The sequence below is a fragment of the Chelmon rostratus genome, chromosome 10, assembly GCF_017976325.1.
Source record: "Chelmon rostratus isolate fCheRos1 chromosome 10, fCheRos1.pri, whole genome shotgun sequence".
In the NCBI taxonomy this organism is placed as follows: Eukaryota; Metazoa; Chordata; class Actinopteri; order Chaetodontiformes; family Chaetodontidae; genus Chelmon; species Chelmon rostratus.
The window spans coordinates 1,035,300-1,053,038 of NC_055667.1; the positions used below are offsets into that span (position 1 = coordinate 1,035,300).

General features: G+C 40.0%; 1 protein-coding gene across 2 annotated transcripts in view; it reads left to right on the forward strand.

The window, feature by feature from the left end:
• ephb2a (eph receptor B2a) overlaps positions 1–17,739 on the forward strand; it is a 57,868-nt gene that overhangs the window by 22,797 nt on the left and 17,332 nt on the right. Inside the window, exons 3-8 of one of the 2 annotated variants that reach the window (XM_041946163.1) lie at positions 6,052–6,736; positions 14,747–14,902; positions 15,713–16,048; positions 16,234–16,358; positions 16,583–16,745; positions 16,891–16,999. In XM_041946163.1, the coding sequence (XP_041802097.1) occupies positions 6,052–6,736; positions 14,747–14,902; positions 15,713–16,048; positions 16,234–16,358; positions 16,583–16,745; positions 16,891–16,999 (1,574 nt within the window). Of the gene's footprint in view, positions 1–6,051; positions 6,737–14,746; positions 14,903–15,712; positions 16,049–16,233; positions 16,372–16,582; positions 16,771–16,890; positions 17,000–17,739 lie in introns of both variants that reach the window. The other variant, XM_041946162.1, reaches the window with a different exon arrangement.

The window sequence follows — 17,739 nt, forward strand, 5'->3', positions numbered from 1 at the left end:
GTTCAGCTCTGAGAGGTTCTTGGTAATGTTCACCATGAAGGTCTGATCACACAGACACTTGCTATCACTGAGTGTCCACGTCAGGTTTCCCTTCATCTCTATGAAATATTTCAGACAAACTTACACTTTGGAACAATTTTACTTTGTGCGGTGCTAGTAGCTCCACAATAGCAGTAAGGCTCTCCATGACAAATTCTCTTTCTGAACAAGGTTTTAGCCTCTTAGCTATCAGCTCGCTTACCATAAAACTTACATAACATCGTCTTTGTCAGAATGTGGTCTTGTGAAAGCTGCTTATTGGCCACCCAAACTTCGCCAAAGATCATTAACTTTATCCAAGCACATTTGTCTTTGCAACTCATCCAGTTTAGCATGTTTGTAGCTATAATTATGCTCCAGATTGGCCTTTTCATCACTGCAAGTGCGTCCACACCAACTGACTTCGGGACACTGACCCACCTTTTACTTCAACCAAAAAAATGTATATACAGTTTGTCCATTTCTCTTGGAAAGTGTGATACTCTGCTTCTACTTACATTTTGTTGACAGGTGCCATGATGCATTTGCATAATATCTATGCGAGATTCATCAATTTTTGTTTTAGTGACTTTTTGAAAGAAAAATCTTAAAGGAAGAAAATCTATTTGTGGTCTGTGTGGTTGGGAGCATATTCCAAACAAAAGAAGCTGTATAAAGAACAGTTCTCATCATACAATGTTTGTGGACTTAGCACCACCAGAGGAGCAGTGCTTGAACTTGCTCATATTTTTGGTGAACGATATCACATGAACATATGAGTTTGCAAGTAATAAATGGTAGCAATATAAAAAGCATCAGTTGATTATAAATGTGTGATGCAGGCATGCAGCAGAGATGGGGGGAGCAGACTCTCATCCTTCCCATCTGCATACACAAAAACACACATACCCCAAATATTAATGCAAAATGTATTATGGTTGTTTTCATGATGCCCCCGAGACAGTGACAGCAGTGGCTGTACAGCAGTACATAAGTGTGAGGAAAGCGCAAAAGTTTCATTCCTGTATCAGGAAAGTCATGCTAGTTAAAAGCTAAAGTGAGGAGATAAGTTTTTAGCCTTCTTTTAAAAACATTTCGCAAGCTGGCTTCCCTGATATCTATAGGTAGTGTTTTTTAGAGCTTTTGGGGCGTAATTGAGAAAGGCTGCATCTCCAATTTTCTTTAGACTATTGCTGGAAACCTCCAGTACACCGGCAGTACATGGTCACAGTGTTCTTGAAGGCAACTAATAAACAACGGATTTAGCAATGTAGCTTTTTAAATGTTACAGGAAGCCACTGCAGAGCACCGAAAACTGGACTAATGTGCTCGCACATCTTGGCTCTGGTTAATAGCTGAACTGCAGAGTTTTGAACAAGCTGAAGTCTCTCTGTGTTTTGTTTTCTTTTTTTCCCCCTTTTTTGGGAGGGAAATTGTCATGAAATAAAGGCATGAATCAGTTTTCCAGCATATTTTAGATTTATAAATGGTGGTACATTAGCTATTTCTAAGGTGGAAAAATTACGTTTTTGTCACCTGCAGTTTTTGGGTAGACTAGGATTTCAATTTTGTCCTCATTTATCTTCAAGAAATTATTACTCATCCATTTATTTTTTGCCAAAAGACAGTGATTGAGTCTATATCTGCAGTATCATTTGGTTCAGCAGAGATGTACACTTGTGTGTCATCTGCTATAACTATGGAACTATTGTACTCTCTAATAATGTCACTGAGTGGCATCTTGAACAGTAATGGACCAAGACAGCTGCCTTGTGCAACCCCAAAACTAATCATAATAAAACTTTCCCCATTTTATGTATATCCTAAAGCAGTTTAACAAACAGTTAGAAAAAAAACAACCAGCTGTTCAAGACCACTGATTAAGATACATTGTTAAACATATGAAACACTGCACTTAGGTCTAACAGGACAAGAGTTGACATCTTATTTTCGACAGAATTTAGTCTGAGGCTGCTAATTATTTTAGAAAGAGCTGTTTCAGCATTGTGGTATGGTCTAAAGCCTCACTGAAATTCCTTCAGGTTATTATTTTCTTTAAGAAATTAGTAAATTTGCACTTAAACAATCTTTTCCAGTATCTTACTGATGGATGGAAGATTGCTTTGAAGGCATATGCCTGTTTGCAGAGTTGTATTTAGGATCTTCAGTACACCTTGAAAAACTGAAAGACCTGCTTTTAAAGTGCTGTAGGTGCAGGGTCAACACATGAAGTGGAGGAGTTAGACTAAGTCTTGCAGAGCAGTTAATGGAATACAGGTGAATTTTCCCATGGTTTAATTTTTTTTTACAGGGTTTGCTGAGGTCATCTGTGTTTCCATCGTCTGCAATGTTTGCTGTAATTTAGGTTATTTCATAATGAAGAAAGTTTGATGCAGAGAACTGTGGACCTGTGGTGGCGATGTTGAGTAGCTGGTCAATACTGCAGACTAATATTCCCAGCATTCTCTGTAATAATCTTGGAAAAGTAAGAATTTCTTGCCAGATGTATTGCTTTGTTATAGACAGTTATAGCTTTTTGTATATATTACAGTTTACAGTGAGCCCAGTTTTTCTTAATTTTTTCTCAGCTGCTTCTCTTAATTTCATTAACACTGCTGATGTTTAACCATTAACTTGGAGCACAGCCTCCAAGAGCACAGCCTCAACTTGTTTGTGTTAACTATTGATCAGTCATGAGTACTAATGCACTGCTAGTAGAGTGTCTTGGCCTGTAAGCGTGTTGTGCTTGTGCAATTTGTCCATTTCTGCTAAAATAATTTAAGATTTGATAAAAAATTAAGTCTTACTCAGTGCCGGAGGTATGCTAATAGGTCATCTGTCACTTCTCACTTGACCAAGCAGATGGCTGGCGCAGCCTACATTCAAAACAAACTTGGGGAGGAAGGTTCAAAGTGTGTGCAAAACACTTTGTGTGGGAACAGCCCAGCCTCTCTCACCACTACATCCATATCTTGTGCATTGTCTATAATGACAGCAATACCGTGATGATTGTTGATATTCTTCATGACAAGCTCCCACTCCAAAACAGCAGTTAATTAGATGTACTCTGCTTCTTCGAGGCTTTGTATCACTCTGGCATTTGTCTCTTGGTACAGAGCTGTGTGACTAAAGCATGGCCTTGATGATTGTATTTACTAACCTCTGAAATCCATTGTTGCCGACCACAGAAAACAGCTTTAAGTCTTTGGCTATATTCACAGATGCACCTTGTTATTTCTTCAGCTCTTGAACTGTTAGGGTTGCTTCTTTCAAGCTCTTTTGGCCTGGCTAAAGCTTTTTCCCACAGTATGTTGTTGTTGTTGTGATTTGAGCTTTTCTAGGTAGCGATGTGCCAAATGGCTTCTAATGTTGGATGTGTTTGCAACAGTGTAGTTGACTGTCGTCCGGCAGTAGTTGAAAATTGTCTTGCGTTTGTTAGTTTCCTTTTCGCCACTGTCAGTTCTTGAAAAAGAAAAACTGAAATGCTGCCACACATCAGCTCTCTGCTGTTCAAACAAAAACAATGCAATTTTCAACAAAGAGACAGTAAATGACCACGTAACATCATGGTAGATAGTCCCACGAGCGCTTCGAGCCACATTTCTATTGCGATATTGATATTGAAGATTTGATATATCATTACATCTCTACAAATGAGTAAGCATTAAATGTCTGTAATTCCAGACGTGGAGTTGTCTAGTCTTTCTTGTCACAGCACTTGTCACTGATACTGCCTGTGAACACAGCTCATGCATGTTAGTTAAAATTAACCATGAGCCGCTTTGAGATGAAGCATGCCACCCCTGATGACCAACTTATCATACTTCAGGGTTGTTTTTCTTACTTCTTTCTCAGGCAGCTTTTAACTTTGGCTCTTTCTACCTCAGTTGTTGAGAAGTCTTCATTTATATACAGTAGATGTTTGTGCCCTATAATTTCTTGGCCTCATCTAGCCCCAGCATTTGTCAAAAACTGTCTTCTCTGATTCACTCCAGTTGTCTTCCTTCTTGTCTGCAAGCCCAACAATTAAAATGCTTGTCCCCTGCACTGATTTTTTAATGTTGTCCAGCTCGGGAAAAACATTTCATCAATTTCTTATGTTGTTTTCAAATGATTGTATCTTTTTTTCAATCTCCTTGTATCCCTTTTTAATCTCTTCAAACATATCTTGGGTGAATTCCAAGCTGGTCTTTAGCTCCTTTATAACAACAACAATGCCATTCAGTCTAGTTCATTCCATCCATGACCAGCTAAAAAAAAATTATGTACAATTTTCTTCCTGCTGGTGTAGCATCTCTTTAAAGAACTGTTCCAGTACCTTGGAGAGTACACTCATTGTAACCGCTAAATAAGTCTCACATGGGGATGTTTTAAAGGTCCAGTGTGTAGGATTTAGTGGTATGTAGTGTGAGGTTGCAACCAATTGAAAAACCCCTCACCCTCCCCTACAGTGCCCACTAAAAAGCAAAATGTGCTTTCTTGTTTTGTTTGTCCCTTCTGGGCTACTGTAGAAACAAGGCGCTGCAACAAAGCAGATTCCATGGACGAGACACTGTGCTCTCTGTAGTTATAAAAATCTCTTTCTAGGTACCGAAAAACAGTTCTTATTTTCACATGACAATACACTAATGAACACAGACTCACAAATATTATTTTCCGTTTCTGCAATATTCTGCCCATCGATCTACCTAAATCTTACACGCTGGACCTTTAATTGAACATTTTCAACTGCAGACACAGGTTGGGCAAAAGATATAAAGTTTATTTACAACGAAAAGCGCAATGCAGACAGGGCATGGGAAAAAACAAATTGTACACTAACTACTAGCGTCCTCTAGTGAACGGGAGGGTAGACGACAACAAACCGAAAATAGTACCAACTAAAAACCAACACAGTTCTCTAACGGACCGGTGGAGAAACTACAAGGGGCGAACTATATGAAAATACTTTATCATATAGTAACGGAAATCCTTTAACCATTAACAGAAAATACCTTACCTAGGTTTATTGTATGGACGAGCTAACAATCTAAACACTAACATAAGGGACAAGTAACGAGAGCTGGAGATGATGGGTTGGATGGAGGGCAGGAAGATTCCTGGATGGCAGAGGGTGAAAGTGGATGATGGTAGAATGGAGCCAGTAGATGCAGCAGAACAGGTTGAGGAATGGCAGTTGAGACAAGGCAGTGGGTATCTAGAGCACAAACAAACCAGGGTTAGAACGGAGTTTCATCATCATCAGCCAGTTAATCAAACGTGCAAACCAAAGACAGACAGACTGACTAAAGAACTTTTACGATCCGCCGTTGAGTCGTGGTCAGCTGGCTTCTTAAATAGTAGACTGAAGAGTGAATGATGAAAAGCCATTCTCATCAGCAGGAACAGGTGTGTCTCCAGCCCATCAGAATAAGCAGGAACAGGGTAACGAATGCTCCACTAGGTGGAGCCAGAGGTGGAGGGCATATGACAATTTTTTGCAAACAATTTGTGCCTTTCTATTGACTTTGTTTGCAGTTGCATCATGTCTAAAATTTGCTACATGTACTGTATGAGTACACCTTTTGGGAGGAGGTATTGGTGGGTGCTTTGGCATACAAACATACCTGCTGTCTCCTTATTTTAACCAATACTGCAATCGTTTTTATTCATAACCAAGTAACCAAGTGATGTTCAACTCTCTGGCTGAAAGTTACAAATGTGTTTCATGTCTGGGTGTGTTCAGGCGTGTTATTAGGGTGAACCTGCAATAACACCCAACAGCGATGTCACAGTGTACTAACACACTCTGGGTGAAGGTGGGAAGTTAAACCACTGGAGGTCAGCAAAAACAAGATATTCAGGTGGCGTATTTTTAACGACAGCTCATAATGCTCATGTTGGTAATTTTTGAAGGCAGTGACAAATAACCTATTTTTTGGTTGAAGGACCTGTTGCCCTTAAGAATAACTCTTTATGTCAAATTATTTATAGTTTTTGTACATTTGTTATGTGTCACTGAATCTATATTTTTGTTTGTTGTCTGTTTTCTAGTGGGAAGAAGTTAGTGGCTATGATGAAAACATGAACACCATCCGGACATACCAGGTGTGCAATGTCTTTGACAGCAGCCAGAACAACTGGGTACGCACCAAATACATCCGCCGCCGTGGTGCTCAGCGCATCCATGTTCAGATGAAGTTCTCAGTGCGTGACTGCAGTTCCATACCTAATGTCCCTGGCTCCTGCAAAGAAACCTTCAACTTGTACTACTATGAGTCTGACTCGGACACGGCCACTAAATCGTCACCACCCTGGATGGAGAACCCCTGGGTGAAAGTGGACACCATAGCTGCTGATGAGAGCTTCTCTCAGGTTGATCTTGGTGGCCGCATCATGAAGATCAACAGTGAAGTCCGGAGTTTTGGACCTGTTTCACGCAATGGCTTCTACCTTGCTTTCCAGGATTATGGTGCCTGCATGTCACTCATCGCTGTTAGAGTCTACTATAGGAAATGTCCCCGTGTGATCCAGAATGGTGCCATCTTTCCTGAGACTTTGTCTGGAGCAGAGAGCACCTCTTTGGTGGCAGCTAGAGGGGTGTGTGTTCCCAATGGGGAGGAGGTGGACGTACCCATCAAGCTCTACTGTAACGGGGATGGGGAGTGGATGGTGCCCATCGGGCGCTGCATGTGTAAAGCTGGGTACGAGGCCCTGGAGAATGGTACAGTCTGCAGAGGTAAGGAGCTTGCCAGTGCTGCTGTACAGTTGTTGCTCAATGACCTGCTTTGTGCCTTTTTGGGTATGCTGTTTACCTTCTTATGTCAGAAGCAGAATATTTCATTTAGTCAAATGGCTGTCTTGACTCCCAGACTTTTAATCTAGTTTAATAGGTAATATCTGAAACTGTTATTTGTAAAGGCATTTAACTCAAAACCAAGTCCACAAAACCCTGTGAAACATTAGGGATCACCAAAGTCAGTTAAGTCATGAGAAACTTAATTGAGAAAGAAGCTTAAACAGTAATCAAATTGATTGACATTGTTCACAATAATAAAACTGAAGAAATATGAGAGCAATTATACCCCATCATGATGTCTCTATTTCATTGTTGTCATATTAAGGGGTAGACAGAGTTTTGTCACTGGTGGTGGTGGTAAAGGGGTGAACAGCAATGGCTGAAGATCTGGATGGATGTAATAAGGAGCAAGACTTCTGGCAGGACCCGGGGGTGCTGGATGAAAGAATGGAGATAAAGGGGTGGAGGAGAGTTGCATCGATCTGACACTGAAATGCTAGATACAAAAAATAACAAATTTAATTCTAATGAAGTTGTGTTTGCCATCTGTCACTGTGACAGCAAGTGGACTTTTAAGACCAAATAATGAGTGGTTTAGCTATGCTGTTTTAATCAGCAAGAGAGAAAAAAATAGAAAATAGATTAGATTACAGCCCACAATGTAATTACTGTGTTGTTAAGATGTAATCTTTTGTATTAACAGTGTACCAGTCTAGTACACACAAATAGACATATGTAGGGATTCTGGATCTTGCAAAAGAACAAAGAACTTACATTGTTTTTCTTTAACTACTAGGCACAGGGTACTTAGTCTATTAATACAGTATGTCTGACCTACTAAGCAAAAATATGGACATTTCAGAGAAACTTATAGCTAACTTATACTTCTAACTTATACTGCAGTTGTAGTAGTGTAAGTTACCTCTATTCAGAATTTAAACTCACACGGTTTATGCTGTTTTAAGATAAATGCCAAAGGACAATGATGTTTTAGATGGCATAGTTTTACTCCTTACTAATTAGTAATCTGTGTCATGCATTTAATAAACAGTGAGTTCTAGTTTGTATTTGGTATTAAACCTAGAGCACAATACGGTCATTGAGAGCCAGTTGTCCAGTCTTTACTAGCCTCAAATCACCTGCAAGTGTGGTATTCTCTGCCGAGCTTTGAGGTACATTTCTGGCGGTGGTGGAAGAGTGAGTGTTGCTGTTGTTGTCTGACAGCTGCTGCTACACAACCTCCTGGACCTTCCTGAGTATTGCAACCAAAATTCCCCTATCCACATTTGCAATACAGGGCTCTATATATGCACTTTTATTTTGTTTTAGTTCCCAGTATTTGATTTCCAAATTAAAGACAATTGAAGGACCCCTATGGATTCCCACTGATGAGATACTCATTGCCTTTGAAATGGATTTTGGTGCTACTATTTCATGGACTGAGTAAGGACTCATTAAAGGTTTTGATAATATTTTTATGAAAAAAAATCATAACTCCACAGAGCTTTTAGAAATGTGTGGAATTAAAGTATTGCTTTTTCATAAAAAAAGATATGACAATCGTGAATTAATAATTTAAAAACTTTTGATGGGCCCAAAATGAATGTTTTTTATGTTTGTGTAAGATGTATGATGTTTGGTTCCAGCTTCTAATTATCACAAGCGCTCAGGCACAAGGTTCTGGACTCAAATGCACTCATACACCAGGGTAGGAAAAACGGCTGAAGGCCTGTTTTGATAACAAAAGACTCTCAAAATACAACAAATGAACAAAAGGTGCTTAATAGTCAGTACAAACAAAAGACACTAAGGATAAATTCTCTCTTCTCAAAAAACTCAGAAACAAAAGACTCTCTAGGTTAATCAAGGTTTTCAAGGTAACAAGGCTGGACTGACAAGGATCACATGGTTCACAAGAGAATCTGGGACAAGGGAAATGCAGACAATATATACATACAAGGAACAGGTGGAAATAATCAGGGCGGGACAGACAATCAGGGTGCATCTCATTTCTCAATATTGTTGTGTCCTCGCTCCTTGATCCTTGCTCGATCTGGAAGTACTTCTGGTCCCCCATTTTGCCGGCCGTCCCAAAGCTTGAATCTCTTCGGATCGAGGAGGGATGTCGGAGGAGCCATGAGCGAGGACACATGAGTGCATCCTTCCTGTAAGTCTTTCAACTGAACGGTATGAAGACTCCGCCCCCACAGCTGTCACGTTTGAAGGAGGTGGCAGAGAAAGTGGGCTAGTGTAACTATCCTGCAATGAATGGCTGTAATTCAGCGTACCTAACTGAACGCTACGTTCTCCAAAGAGCAATAATACAAGAACATGAGGATCTGTCATGTTTCAATGAAGTAAGCTTATAATAGTAATGTATAGTGAGCAGGGACCATAGGAACCTGCTCACTATACATTATCCCTCTTAGAACACGGCTTACCACTAAAGCATTCAATGAAGTGACACAAAATAGTGATTAAAGCATATTTTATTGATTTAAAATGAGCCTACTCTCGTCTGTCACCGTTCTCACTATGCGCAGGCCGGCAGGCAGGAAAACTTATTTCTTTACAGTTTTTCAGCAAAATCATGTCAAATGTGGAGAAGTGACAGGTTATCCCAGACCTGAGAGAGAGACGTAGCTGGAGGCAGAGTTTGGCTTACCACTATTATTTTGTACTGATTGATAAAAGTCCCATAGCAGCTGATTTCTGCATTCAGCGTCATACATTAAAAATCTGTCTCCAGTTTTGTCTCCACTAAGCAGTATTTTATCTATAACCTGTTTTGTTATGTTATAAATCTCACTAACTAACGCTAACACATCGGCCCGTCGTCACTTGTTCTGCATGTTATCTGGCTTGTCGGTTTCCCTTCACTGACAGTTCTGAAATGTGTCTCATTGAACAGGGAAAGAAGACACAGCGAGGCTGATAAAGTTCAGGTCAGAAAATGACCACCTGTTCAATGGAAAGAGGCGTCCAGCCAAGAATGGACTCATTAATTCTCATTTGCGTTAATAAAAGTGTTTCATACTTATTTGCTAGTGCTGGAGACTTTTTTTAAATAATGTACATGTAAGTATAAAATATAAATATATTGAGGGGGGTGGGAGGTGGGGTGTCGCGTCATCAGACGTTGCTTCACATGACACTTTAGAGAAAAGGACGTCTCAGTTCTCTTAAAACATGTTTCCTCGTTTCTTCTCTCCTTGCGTGGTTTCCTTGCATCCGTCCATGCATGCCCGGTGGGAGGGACTATGACGCAAGGAAAAGACGCAAGTGAGGGAAACGTGGATGCAATTTTGAGAAATGGGATGTACCCTCAGACAAGCAGGAAGGACACCAGAAAGTCAATGGTCTGAAACAAGAGGAGAGGTAGGTTTCACAATAAAACAGGAAGTGCACGACAAAACATGACGCCAATGAAACAAACACCTCGAGACATAACACTAATACGGCATGAGAGCCAATAAAATAACGACATTGATATCACATGAAATCTTGGTGTCGTCAGTGATCAAGCATCTTAGTAGTTGTCAGTTTGTGTGGAAAAGGGCCCTGCTTCATGCCAGAACCTCTCAATCTCAAGTCCTCAAAAGGGCGAAAAAAGGAGGATTAAGACCAAAGTGAAAACCGGTTCAGCGTTTACTTGTTGGAGTCAGCTGAAGACGTCTCAAGGGTTGAAATGAATGGCCGGGGTGGCCACTTTTCTTCTTGGTAAGCTAAAGCAAGAGTTTGCTAGCTAGCTAACATTAATGTTAGCTAGCTTTAACTGGGTATCTACACAGACACTGCCAGATCAAGGTGCATGACAAAAATGCACAAAATAGTGGCTCAACCTCTGTCTAGTTATTTTTTATTACTATTTGGCAGAATATGGGTGGGGGTGAAAAGTTTTCGCAGTGACCCAAGCATCCACAAATAAGTGCATGTTCACCTCCTGGGGAAGCATGATCCATAGCTTACAGAGCTAATTCTACTTCAGACTCTGTGCTCGTTCACATAAAAAGTGGTGTTTGGTGTTTCATTTTATGCCTGTATCACAAGCTTCCTAACAGTATAGTAAAAATTAACATTGTTGCTGCAAATAAGGCGAGAGAGGAATGCTGGCATAATTCCATAATTAACCACTCAGTTCACTGTCAATGCCTCGTGTCATGATTCCTTTGTCTCACACTTTTTCTGTCCTGCCTGTCCTGAACTAGGGAACTACGCTGCCAAAAGATGTTTCTTTTTGTCAGAACACGTGCTGCAGCATTCTGGATCAGAGTCTTAAGCAACTTATTGGAGTAGCCTAGCCATTGCCAAGTTGCAATGTTATGTCCTTGAAATTTGTTTTGCATGGGAGTTAAAGGACATATCCCTATTAAAAATAACTCCAAGATTTCTTCTGGTGGTGTAGGGGGCCAGGGCAATGTTATCCAGACTGGCTATCTCAATAGATGGTGAGTTTCTAAGATGTTTAGGACCAAGTACTATAACCCATTTTTTTCCTCCAAATTTAGTAGCAGAAGGCTGCAGGTCATCCAGGTCTTTGTGTCCTCAAGACATGCATGAAGTTTGGTTTACTGATTGGTTTCATCTGGCTTAATTGATAAATATAACTAGGTATCATCTGCATAGCAATGAAAATTTAAGAGGTGTTTCCTGATAATATTGCCTAAAGAAAGGTATGGAGATAATACTATTAGTCCAAGCATGAAACCTTGTGGGATTCTGTGGTTAACTTTGGCGAATCATCATTATCATGTATGAAGTGGAATGCATCTGATAAGTAGGACTTAAACCAGCTCAGTGCAGTTCCTTTAATGCTAATAAGTGCTCCGGTCTCTGTAATAGGATGCGATGGTCAGTGCTATCGAATGCAGCAGAAGGTCATTTGTAAGTTTGACCAGGGCTGTCTCTGTGCTATGATGCAATCTAAATCCTAACTGAAAACCTAATAAACTATTGTTATGTTGAAAGTCGTCCAACTGATTGTGATTGCTTTCTCAAGGATTGTAGAGAGACAGGGGAGGTTAGACGTAGGTCTATAATTGGCTAAAACCCCTGGATCAGGAATAAGCTAGACGTAGGTAAGAGGTTTAATTACAGTTGTTGAATTACAGTATAAGAATACTATTCACTTGAAAAATACTTTTGGCATAATAGGCTGCACCAGGTCAGAATTAATTTATATTGACTGAACCAAATTTCAAGTTTTATCATTAAAACACACAGTAATAAGCATATTATTTCACTGGTAATATTGACCTAAAGAGCCAGAAAAAAAAAACAACTGTCAGGGCCTGCCCACAAAGAACAAATGCCTGGCCAGTTACTGTCTTCTGGCACTGACACTGTCTGTACAAAGGGCAAAACGAAAAACTACTCGTTAGTGGTTTCCCCCATTTCCAGTCTTTATGCAAACATAAGATAAGCTAATCGCATCATAACTCCAACTGACATGAGGTTGATATTTGATTCACTCTGAGTATGCATAGTTCCCACAATGTTGAACTCTTCCTTAAAACTTTTGCAGTTGTATTCACTGGTGATAAGTGACTTAACCTCTGACTTACTGTCCTGCCCCAGTAAAATGTAGAAAAAGAAACACATCTTTATGTTCCTTGCTATAGAACTGCTCTGACAAAAGAGACTCCTGTAAACCAACAGTATCTTGCTGGTACCTCTTGCTGAATTTTACAGCTAAGTCAGTCGAACTTTTGCAATTGTTGTCCAGTATGTCCATTTTGCATAAATATCTGTCCATATAGAAGGAAATGGAATAAATCATTTAACCAAACAATCCAAACACCAAACTACTGTTACATGGTAGGTTCACTGCTGACATCAATCCGTTAATACCCAGTTTTACCTTTAAGTTCCCCCTAGTAGATGTAAGGTTGAAAGAATGATTGAATTCAACTCTGTCTGACAGTATTATACTGTATATATATTGTGTATCATTCTATATCATATCATTTTGCAAGGACTGTAGCTCAGGAGGTAGAGCAGTCATCCACTAATCAGAAGGCCAGTCGTTCGATCCCTGGCCTTGGCAGCCTACATGACAAAATGTCCTTGGGCAAAATACTGAACCCCAAATTGATCCCGATGCTGTACATTGGTATGTGAGTATGTTAATGCCCGTAATGAGTAGGTGGCCAAGCTACCATTGTGTTGTAAATGTGCTTTGGGTGGTCGTCAGACTAGAAAAGCACTATAGAAATACAGTCTATTTACCATATTCAAAAACAAGACTCTTTTCAGACCCTTGACTTCCTGGTGTCCTTCCCGCCTGTCAGATTGTCTGCCCCGCCCTGATTGTTTCCACCTGTTCCTTGTTACCTCGTATATATAGTCCGCCTCTACCTTTTTCCTTGGTGTCTTTTTATAGTATTTTGATGACCAAGCGCTTTTTGTTCTCCTTGTAAGTTGCTGAAGAGATTTTTGTAATTAAACCAGCCCTTTCTGAGTCCTTCTTTTGAGTCCAAAACCCTCGTGCCTGACGGCCTGTCAGTATATATTACAAGATGAGCAAAAGGTTTCAAGCCCTTTTGTGCTAAATAAAAAGAACCTCAATGGGCCAAAATGAAAGCCACAAGCAGGTTTCAGGCTCCTGAGCTAATTAAACTAGCTTAAATTAATTTAGTTAATTTCATGTGACCAGAAGCTCCTATGTGTTGGTTTTACCATTTGAAGACTTTCCACTTGACTTATCAACTGTGCTGAATGGTTGAATTGTATGTCAGATTATATGGTCCCTTTCTGCTTTCCTTAAGGGCTTTTATTTATTGTTTTTGTTTGTTTGTTTGTTTGTCTGTTTTGGTGGTTTTTTCATGATCTATCTCCATTTGTTTGCAGCCATCTCACTCTCCTTGTTATTGGATGATCAATTATGTTATTACAACTGAAACTACATTGACATGTGTCACAACTACTGTATTCAGATTTGAGCTTTCTGTCATGTAGAGATACCATGAAGCCCTAAAAGAACTCCTTTCTCATCTTTTACTGTATATCTGTTGATGCCAGTTGTGTTGGGTTAAGTGATGGCTTGTCTGACTCAGGACAGTGCTCTTACATCCCAGTTTGGCTCTTACACCTTTATCTTTATCTACCTAGGTGTTCCCATGCTATATAAAAAAAGCATGATCAGGCAACATTTGTGTAGTAATCCTGTATCTGTATAAGCTGTTGTACAGGGCTTCATACATACTTTTGCTTAATTGTTATTGAATATAGTTCACTTTCTGTTTATACATTGAAGTATTATCAAGAACAATCAAGAATCCTTTTATTGTCATTGAGCATGTCAACAAAATTTGCATGTTAATATACCTAAAATATACACAACCAGATGCACTGCTGTTTAGGTTTTCAAAATGTTAAACTTTTCTTTATAGTTAAAATTTGCTATTTTGAAGTTGGTGTTGGTTGGTTGGTGTGTCACACCTTCACTGAAGATATGATACACTTGAATTATATAATATATATAAAGTGTGAATTCATATTTTTTTAACCAATACCTTTATCAATATACACTCAGTTTTTTTTGTTCTGTGTAATCCCAGACAGTCTCCTCTGTTCCACATGTTCTAACATGCTTTATGAGCCTGTGGATAGCAGAACTGGAAGAATCCCAGTACATGTCACTTCACTGACATGGAGACATCTGGGCTCTCATGACTAAATATGTGCTTGGTGGGGAAAATGATAGATGAAGGAGCTCAGCCATTGTATTTAAGGCTCTGACTAAAACTAATACTGATGGTTCTGATTTTGATACAGTCAATAGCCAACATAAAGATAAAAATGGTACTGTGGATAGATTTTATAAGAACATTTTCTGTCGTACTGCAGCATTTTGTTCCTACGCTCTCTGTTTTCTTTCTTTTTTTTCTGTCGTTCCTGTTTTCTTTGTGTAACGTGTACCTCCTGGACTGTTGTTTATCTCCCTTACAGCTTGTATATCAGGATTCTTCAAGGCTGCACAAGGAGACCACAAATGTCTGCAGTGCCCTATTAACAGCAGAACCACCAGCGAGGGAGCAACTAACTGTGTCTGTCGCAACAGTTACTACCGCACTGACTCCGACCCTCCACAGATGCCCTGTACAAGTATGACGAGTTATGAAAGCACATTCGTGAATATCAGTGTACCAACTGCAAACACAATAATTTGCTTTGAACATCTCTCCTCCTGTGAAATGCACAAACATTACATAAACATTAGACTGTGTACATTCATGTCAATGCAGTTACTATTGCTTATTCTTAAGGTAAGGGATGCAGAAATTAAACTGTATGCTGCAGTTCTACACATGATATCATGCAGACTGAAAACAGATTTAGTTAATGGCACTTTTCATTGTACTCAAGGTCACGTAACATCATATAAGCGCATCAATAAAATCATACAGTAAAAAACAAAATACTGGTAACCAGTAATAAAACATCAGCATAGTTAACAGTAAGACATGCATGTTTTTGTACAAAATCTTTCCTGTCTTCAAGGTAGGAGGCAAACCACTGATACACAGTGGCCCCAAAATTGAGGTAGTTTATGTTATCATCTCTGATCTGCTGTACTGAACAAACAAATATTGTGAGAGCACCACCTGCAGAAATTTCATCAGAAGAAAATGTGAGGGGAAACAGTATTTGTTTGACTGCTTGCTTGACATGTGAGCTCTGGTCTGAACCATAACAGCAATGAGATGCTGGAGTGCCTTTGATTGTCTTTTATGTACTGTACCATATTTGCGTGATTAGTTAAAAGACCTGGGGGGAAAATAAACCCAGAGGAAGCAGGTAGCTGTAGTAACAGCATGTAGCGGCAAATGAAGAATAATAATTGCTGCAAGCCTAACATACAATTACAAAAGCATTTTTCGAAGTACAGCACTACTATAATTGTCTTCTCTCCAGCTGTTCCATCTGCTCCACAAAACGTCATCTCCATTGTGAATGAGACCTCTCTGAGGTTGGAGTGGAGCCCACCACAGGAGGGCGGTGGCCGAGAAGATGTTGTCTATAACATCATATGTAAGAGCTGTGGCAGTGGGCGGGGCGGCTGCACGCGCTGTGGAGACAATGTGCAGTTTGTCCCACGTCAGCTGGGACTGACCGACACCCGCGTCCACATCAGTGACCTCCTGGCTCACACCCAGTACACCTTTGAAATACAAGCTGTCAATGGAGTGTCTGACCAGAGTCCTTATTCACCACAGTATGCATCTGTCAACATCACAACCAACCAGGCTGGTGAGGCTTACTCAGTGTTTTATATCACATAAGTTCAGTTTAATGACTTCTCAATGATTTGATGAGTGATCATAGGTAGGTCTAATAGTTTCAGTTACATTTTCAGTTGTTGTTTCGGTTTCAGTGACCTGTCTGTCAGTATTTTCTGCAGCCTCTAAATTTGCTTCCTCTTCTTTTGTTCTCAGCACCATCAGCAGTGTCCATCATCCACCAGATCAGCAGAAGCCCTGACAGCATCACTCTGTCCTGGTCCCAGCCTGATCAGCCCAATGGAGTTATTCTGGACTATGAACTACAGTTCTATGAGAAGGTACATCAGTGCTGTAGATGAAGAGTCAATCACTAATAACTAAACTAGTCTTTCCCACATTGGCTAGTGTAGACATCATGAGTCCTGATTGGACAGTGACAATATTACTGTTCTAGTGACTTATAGTTTTAAATGTTTCAGGAATCACCAGGAATCACCCCAGACAATATTTGTCTGATTACTTTTGTGATTATTAGTTATGATTTCTGATGCACACGTTTCAGAACCAAGCAGAATGGAACTCATCTCTAACGAGGAGTCAGACCAACACTGCAGTCATACGAGGCTTGAAACCTGGAACTATCTACGTCTTTCAAGTTCGGGCTCGGACTGTCGCTGGATTTGGTCGCTTTAGTGGCAAAATGTACTTCCAAACCATGACTGAGGGTAGGAATGACAATTGGATTTACTGGTTAAGAAAAATGTGTGCACATGTTCCCCTCGGGGGCTTCTTAAAAGTAAATCCTGCCATGGGTCAAGTCCAAATTGATAATTTGTCAGATTTTTTGGTTTTCTGTCTTTTGAACTGTAGAGGAATATAACTCCAGGATCCAGGAGAAGCTTCCTCTCATCATTGGTTCAGCTGCTGCAGGGGTAGTCGCCATCATTGCAATCACTGTCTTCATAATTGTCTGCCGCAGGTGAGCCAGTAGTGTTACAGGCCAAGAAACAATTTAATAATAATAATGTGTGTTAGAGGAATACCCCTGTATGCTATCTCATATCCATTACTAGTTTTTAGATCAATAAACTAAACCACACACTAATTTTGCCTTGAAAACCAAAACAATGAGCTAAAAGAGCCTTCCAAGGTGACAAAACCCCTGACCACACATTTAACATGTGCTGCTTTGCTCTTAAGAAAATTCATTATTGAACATTGTAGGTTTTAGGCACCAATTACTTTCACTCATGTTTCTTGTGGGTCATCATTCAGGCCAATTAAGACACATAGAACATGCACTGTAGCCACACCTTGAAAGGGAGCTGGGAATGATCCAAATCCTCACCACATCAGGATCCATTCTTGTGCACATCTCTTACAAAACCATGGAAATAGCATACAATGCTCTTTAGTGCAAATCACATTGTAAATTGAATTGTACTATGCTGTTCTGGTAACAGTATTAAAGGATAACTTTCGTTTTTTACAACCTGGACTTTATTTGTAGCATTAAATACGACCATTTACTCTGTACTCCGTGTACTCTGGCTCAAAACGGTAAAATATTCATCCATTTTGTGAAAAATAACAGTCGCAAACTGTAGCTAAACTAGACGACCGCGCAGAGTTAGCCGTGTTGTGGCTGGTTGCTCGCAGCGTGCGGCGCTCGAAAATGACGTCATCCGCGTCAGAGGTAGTTGTCTAGAGACGCTGGAT